Source organism: Vidua chalybeata, chromosome 1, assembly GCF_026979565.1.
Source record: "Vidua chalybeata isolate OUT-0048 chromosome 1, bVidCha1 merged haplotype, whole genome shotgun sequence".
Classification (NCBI taxonomy): Eukaryota; Metazoa; Chordata; class Aves; order Passeriformes; family Viduidae; genus Vidua; species Vidua chalybeata.
The window spans coordinates 41,484,363-41,492,034 of NC_071530.1; the positions used below are offsets into that span (position 1 = coordinate 41,484,363).

The 7,672-nt window shown below is 44.1% G+C and overlaps 1 protein-coding gene across 2 annotated transcripts in view; it reads right to left on the bottom strand.

Annotated features, from left to right (window-relative positions):
- OSBPL10 (oxysterol binding protein like 10) overlaps positions 1-5,448 on the bottom strand; it is a 112,397-nt gene extending 106,949 nt beyond the window's left edge. Inside the window, exon 1 of one of the 2 annotated variants that reach the window (XM_053950058.1) lies at positions 4,985-5,448. In XM_053950058.1, coding sequence (XP_053806033.1) covers positions 4,985-5,274 — 290 coding nt within the window. In that variant the 5' untranslated portion in view covers positions 5,275-5,448. The remainder of the gene's footprint in view (positions 1-4,984) is intronic. The other variant, XM_053950069.1, reaches the window with a different exon arrangement.
- Between the last annotated feature and the right edge of the window lie 2,224 nt (positions 5,449-7,672).

The window sequence follows — 7,672 nt, forward strand, 5'->3', positions numbered from 1 at the left end:
CAGGAAACATCATTTGCTCCAGAGAACTAAAATAAGTTGGATTTAAGTAGATTTCTTCCTTTTCACATTGCCTCCCTACCACAAATAGAGCCTACAAGTGAAGGGACAACAGAGTTTCCAGTAAAATCTATTTTGCAAGTAAAATCTTTAACAGAATGTTAGCACTATAGTATAAAATCACCTTGAAATTTTGAGGTTTACACAATTCCTAACAAATTATAAGCAAGGCTCCAAAATTCAAGCAGGAGATGTAGAACAACAGAAGAAACAGAATATATTGTATATCTCCAGCTCCTTAAAAAGGAGTCTCCCTGTTCACAGACTCTGCAAGTAAATCCTGGAGGGTGTTACAACACTACACAAAGCCCTGGACAGACACGCCACAGAATCACACTAAGATGAAAAAATACACAGTGGAGGAGCTGGTGTTAATCTAACTCCAGTAAGAACACAAAAAATTCCCATTTCAGCAAACTTCGCAAACATTGAATTAAGCATGTGGCTATTTTCTCCTTCTCAGATACTCTCTTACTGTTAGGCTATTTAATATGGCTAATATGGCTTATTAGGAGTGTGGCTTATTTTTATACTAAAAAACCTCAGTTTATTTCTCTAGGACAGATTTCCCCCTCAGCAGCTATACAGGTATACCATAGTCATATAGTTTGTTCAGTAACTATATACTGTTTTTTTATACTGGAAAAATGCCCCAATTCATTGCTCAAACAACTTGACTTGTACCATTGAAGAATACTATATATAATATTATATATAGTATATACTATACTGAAGAATACTAAGAATACTAGCAAGTACTAGAGGTGCTAACTACCCCAAAACACTACAAGCAGATGTGTCAATCACAAAATTCTGTGAAAGACTAGTTAGCTGATTCAGAAAGAGGGAGAGGGAGGTTATTACTGTGTTTGAAGATATCTTTGTCAATTCTTCTAGGAGGTCACAATCTGTTTCTCCAGAACATATATATATAAATTAAAAAAAAAAAAAAAAAGTTACACACAGATTTTTGTGCTACAGCAGAATACACTGTTGACACATTTTGTCAGCATACATAGAAAACTCTCCTGTAACAGCTGCAGTCAGAGCAGCACAAGTTCTGGGAGCCAGTGAAATCAGCTGCTGAAGTGACATTAAAATCTGATGGCTACCTGCTGCTTGGGACCCTGATAATAAGAAAGGGTCTTTCTGTTGTGGCAGGAGTCAGACTGCAACTGCTCTGTGCAACTACACAAGAAAAGAGATTACATCACAGCATTGGAGAGCCTGATAAAGATCCTGAGTGCAAAAAATCCCCAGAATGCCCCAAAGTACACTTCTTGTTGACCTACAGAGAATGCAGCTAATCCCCAAAAGAAGTCTGGTGGTGCCCAAGCACATGAAGTGAGGTATGATTCATGCAGGCTGGTAACACAATACATTTCCCAACTGAGAGAGGAAACAGGAGTAGGCCAAAATAATGTTTAAAAAAACACTTGGGCTACAGAACAACTTACACAGAGCAGTTTAGCTCAGAAAAACAACAATATCCATCAGCTATGGCTCCATTTATTGTTGTTACAAACCCAGATTTAAGTCCCAGCTCAAATGCAGGACTTTATACATACTTGCAGGATAAAACCCTACAAGTGTAAGTACTAAGTATTTTCAGGAAAAAAACAGAGAGGGGGATGCAGACACCGTGAATTTCCTATTACCTTGAGCAAACGGGAGTTTTAAGATTTTTTACAACATTTTGCCAGTCTAATCAAAAGACAGGATAGTTACATCACAGGCAATAAGTATTTCAATAACTTCAAATTAATTAATGAAAAATAGGTCTTGCATGACACGACACTACAGAGACATATTTGTCCATCAAATCCACATAATTCCCACTTAAAATACAAGCTCTACCCTCCCATACACATGTAACAAGTAAATCCCAATAGAAATTATTTGTAACAGTACTTCAATTGAGAACACAATTACTTGTAATTTCATAGAAAAGACAGCCAGATGTCATACTGTCTCAGACCAGACACAAGTGATCTTATGTCAAAGAGGCTGTTTCAGATTAAGCTCCACTCTCTGTATCCATACCAGAATAAATCCACAGAAAGTTACAGACTCAAGTGGAGACACTGCAAATGCCCAGGCCCCTTGACACTTTTCTCACACGACAAACTACCTTGAAAGAAGAAACAACCCTTTCCTTCTGCTTGCCATAAAGCTGAGGAATCACCTCACTCATTTCCAGATCAGGTTGTTCCTGATCTGCTAGAGCAGAACAAATGGATTTCTTCAGTAACAAACAACAAACATGTGGAAATTCTCAAAATAAGAAGTAATGCAGCTATCCAGATTGACAGATTTTGAGGCCTTCAATTACTTCAGTTAATGCTTATAAATGAAGTGTTATGCCTCAGTAATCATATTCAGTTCCCTCATCCAAAATCAGACTATCTTGCATATGCCTGCTAAAGGAACATTTATTCATAAGTGACACTACTTTATTATAATTCAAATTACAGTAATTGCTTCAGACTTGTAAAGGCTACTCTGCACACTAAGTGTTGGATAATCTAGGAAAGCCTTTCAACTTCAATACCACACAGCAAGAGTTAACATTAACTACATTTAAATTATTTAGGCTAATGGATAAGGAGCTTTAAAGAAGAACATTCCAAATCCATGATAAGTGAACTCTATCAGTTTTCGCTTTATTTTTCCATTTTATTTATATTCACGCCATCTGGGTGTATTGATCATGCAGCTGAACAATCTTGTGTTTTTTCAAATGAAGTAAATGCAAAACTAATTTGTCTGCTAACAAATATGCTGCAAGTGCCAGCTACAAAGTCACTTACAGACTGTTACAGAATGAGCTCCAATTCACAGTAAACACATTCCATAAGAAATATCCAGAAGGCCAAATGGACAACCATGCTCAAACCTATGGATCACTACTCATTTATTGAGCATTATATAATAAGATCAACTTCTGTGAGCCTCAAGTTTCAATTGATCTGTTTAGAACTTGTATCAGATTCTACATCCCAAACCACAGCCACATGCATCAAAAGAACTGAGTAGGTAAGCAAACTAAAAAAGTTACTTATCCTAAAAGCTACCTCATGAGAAACCACTTGCTCAAAAAGCCAGACATACAGAAAGTAAAAATGGCAATTGACAAAGCACAATAAAGCACTATTAAAAATGACTGCTGAAAGTAAACCAACATTAATTTCCAAGTGCTGTGGTAGAACTGTTTAAGTGACATTTGTCTTTTTTCCGTCATGTTTTCAGGTAAAATTTCTTGGACATGCACATATTAAGCACTCTATTTTCAGCTGTTAGCCTTATCAAAGATTTAATGTTTCCAAATACAAAAAACAGGTAGCTTTAGACCCAAAGATTTATAAGCAATTACCTCTCTTTTGCAGTTTCAGATTACAACCCTTAAAAACACACATAGTAAAAGAAGCCACTGTCTCTATAAAAAGAGATGGAGGTGTAAGGGGGAAAAAAGGGGGTGAGGGGGCTTTTAATTCTTAGTCATGGATTTCAGTCCTACATTTTAGGTATCAAAATGTGTTTGTTTCTTAAACAAAACTACAGGAGGACTTACATAAACCAACAACTAGATGAAAGTCTAATGTGCATTTAGAACAGAACTACAGTAACCAAATGAGAGCAAAAGGGCCCTCTCCATGTCTCTGCTGGAGCAGTCAAGCTTAATGGAGATGTGTGTCTCCAGTTCATACTAAACTTGTAATTTATAGCTGGTACACCTATGCATGGCCTCCAGTGTATGGAATCAGACCAGCTCCTGAAGTTCTCCAGGAAGTACTGCTACAGTAGTCTTAGCACTGATTTAGCCACACACGATTCAGCAACAGAGCATCCCTGGCACTTATGCAACTCTGTCACTTATAAATGCTTTAAATTTACTGTCAGAACATCAAGATCCCAGCCATTTCCATGTTCTTATTGCTTGTGATCACCTAACGTAAATTAACAGCAGGTTTTAGTCTTTTTGTTTGTTTTCTTAAAGGTCTGTAAAGAGCTTTATAACTAGTCCTGTACTTGTTCTCTCTTATAGCATCTTCTTCTCTTTAAAATCACTACAATATTGCTTTATATTGAGAAGTTGTGTTTTGGACACACAGCTTTGTCCATCCATTAAGATAACAAAGTTGAGTAACAAAAAGTAAAAAATAACAGGATATCTCTTTTGCTTTCAACAGATCCCAACACAGCACTATTAACTCCAAAGTCTGGCTCCAACTCCATAAAAATTTTGCACTGCAACTAGACCAAAACTAGACCTTCCTCGGGACTTCCACAGATGCAAGTCAGCCTGTCCACACCCAACAAATTGCAGGACCTGGGCCTGTCACCATATCAGCATAAATTAGGGCTTGTCAAACAGGTAGGACATAGCAACAGAAGTTATTTTATTGAACACAAAGGCAACTGTTTCCTCTGTCCCACCTCATAGCTAAAAAAAAGAATAGTAATAATCACAAGCATTATATTTTTCCCCATTTATTTTGGGAGGCTCTCAGTTTTTCATTCTTTAGTTATCCAAGCTAACTTCATAAGAGACGAAAACTAACGTGATCGAAAAAGGAGCTTAAAAGCGGAGCCCTGTCATGCAGGGACAGCAGCATGTGCAGCCTCAGCCCTCCCCTGCCCCCGCCCGCACCTGCGGCGGCCGCGCCGGGGGACAGCGCTCCGACCCTGCGCCGGGCCACCTCCCCGCCCGCCCTTATGCCAAACTCGGCTGAGAAAATAAACAAGTCCAACAAAAGGAAGGAGAGCGGGCACAGAGGGGAACGGAGCCCGGCCTCGGGACGCGGCGGCCAGGGGAGGTTGGGGTCGGCTCGGGCGGCAGCGCCGGTTGCCCGGGCACCATCTTGGGGGCTGCCGGGGGCGAGGACGCGGCCCCGCAGCGCCGCCGGGGGCCGGCCCGGCGCTTTACCTGCTCTGCCAGCCCTGCAGGAGGTTGGTGTATTTGCTGAGCGTCCCTTCCAGCACCGGCTCCCGCCGCCTGCCGCCGCCGGGCGCCTGCGCGCCCCCCGGGCTGGCCGCCGCCGAGCCGGGGCTGCTGCCGCCGCCCCCGCCGCCATCCAGCCTGCCCGCGGCCGCCGCCCGGCCCGGGAGCCCGCGGCTGGCGGAGGACGACGAGGGGGACGAACCCGCCGACGTGGGGCGGCTGCTGCTGCGGCTGCTGCTGTTGCTGCCGCCGCCTTCGCCCGCCGCTTTCTCCATGGAGCCCCGCGGCGGCGGCTGCCCGCCCGCTCCGGCCCCGGCTGCCGCCCGTGCCCGGCAAAGCCCTGACTCACAGGCGGCGCGGAGAGGGGCGGCGCCCGGGGGAGAAGGGGCTGGGCCGCGGCGGGCGAGTGAACCGCCGCGCCGCCTCCTCCTCGCCAGGCGTTGCGGGGAGCGGGGCGGCGGTCGGTGCCCCGCGGCCCCGCGGGGTCCCGCCTGCCGCCCCCCCGCCCGCCCGAGCCAGGGGCAGGGCGCTGCTGCGGCGGGGGCCGCGCAGGGGCGGGGGCCGCACACGCACATGCGGAGGCACAGGGCGAACGGGGAGAGGCACAGCACGCACACCGACTGCATGGTGCCCGCGGCCGGCACACACACGCACACGCCGTGCGACACGGGGAGTGACCCCGAAGGATGCGGTGCCCGGGCGTGGGGCAGGCGTGCAGACCCACGCGTGTGGCGGGGGCAGAGCGCACACTGAGACCGCCTCCGGCCCCGGCGGCTGCACCGCGCCCCCCGTGACGCGCCCGCCACATGACAGGCACTCACCCGAGCAGCGGCGGGGTGTGCGCTGGGACAGCGGCGGACAGCGGGCTGCCCGAGCCACAAAGCGTGTGCCTGACGCTTGCACAAGCTGTGCCCCGTGGCCACCGAGGAGGTGACTGTCCGTGGTACACTACACCGGCAGCACAGTTGTGCCCGCACTCGTGAGCTGGGTGCTGTGCCCAGCACTCAGGAACACAATATTCTTGCTCAGCCCACAGCAGGTAGTGTGTATCAACGTACAACATCAGTCATGTCATTCATCCAGACTTGACAAAAAATACTGTAAGTCCACGTCCTGAAAGCAGAGGATGTAACCTCAAGATCACCATAACAAGCTAAGCAGATCCTGTACATCCACCCAGACCCACGAGTCACTTCAGTGGCCATCCTTGCTGTCTTAAACAAATGCCTCAGTTATGTTACAATGTGTATCGATCGTCCCAGCATACCAGAGATGTAACTATTCTTCTTGTCATTTCATAACTGTAGATCTGAAATGCAAAGGAGACTCAAGAGTCTTTGAAAACTATAAACTTAGCTTTTGTGCTTTAACCCTGTGGAAAGTTTTAACAATCCTTTGTACTAGAGATATTTTGAGTGTAGAATATCACGAATGCCTTCTGTTCTGCACCTCAGAAGATACTCAAACTATCCAAATCCAGAGTTAGATATGTTCATTCCCCATATAAATCAGCACAGAGAGGAGGGATCCTATCTTAGATTCTCCCAGTTTTCTCTCTGGAAAATCCTACCATATGTGTTGTGGTTGGGTAGCTGAAATGTTGGGCAACCTGATCCTGAATTTTGGGTGGTTAAACTTCTCATGTTGTAGTTAAATACTAAGGCACTGCAGTCTGGAAGTTGAATTTTAATATTTCATGGGTGGGACATATAATGCTCAATTCTTGCAGTGCGGACAAAGATTAAGAACTTAAATATTTTTTTTAAATAAAATATTTTAGAGTAACTATTTTTCTGCATCTCTTACTTGAGATGTTCATGTAAAATTCCCAAATCATTGTTTACTATGGAAAGAAACTCCATTACCACAACACGAAAATCCTCATTCTTAGGCTCAACTCTACTTTTGATGACCACAGTTTTCAGGAAACATTTGAATGAACAAGGAATGCTCCTTGGGGAAGCTCAGATCCCGCTTGGTGGAGATATGGATGAGACCCCTTCACTTATCTTCATAATGTTACAGTGACAGGCCAAAATTGTGGAACAATATGTTTTAATAACCGTGTCACCACATCAGCAACTTCAACACATTACATGTGTATGTTCTACATTATAGGTAATGAATGTAATATTTTCTGCCTTCCACAGAATTGATTGGAAGATATTTCTTCAGGAATTTGTCAGAAAAAGAAAGTGACGTTACACAAGAATAGAGAAGCCTCTCTGTACATTTCTGTACAATAAAACTCAAGTAGCAATGGTGCACTTACCAGGAAGTTTCTGAAATAAAAGGAGTTACAGGCTGTAAGTATATTATGCCCCTGGAGAGTTTTGCCAAATCATAAAACATGCTTCACTGATGCTAGAAGGATTGCTGTGATATTTTAACATAAGAAGTCCTCTTGTAGGTTATAAACTAGTTACTAGATGGGAAACGAAGCACTGGAATAAATGGGCAATTCTCAAATAGAGGGAAACCACTATGAGTTGGGTTCTGTGCTGTTCAGTATCTTCTTAAATCAGAATCTCTTCATTTGCTTATAGTTAAAACTAGAATCAAATGTGAAAAAATAGCAGAAGGATATCACAGTAGTGACTCAATCACTGATAAAATGGCATCTGAAATTTAATCTTGCTAGAAGCCAAAGTAAAGCACATGGTGAGAAAAAAG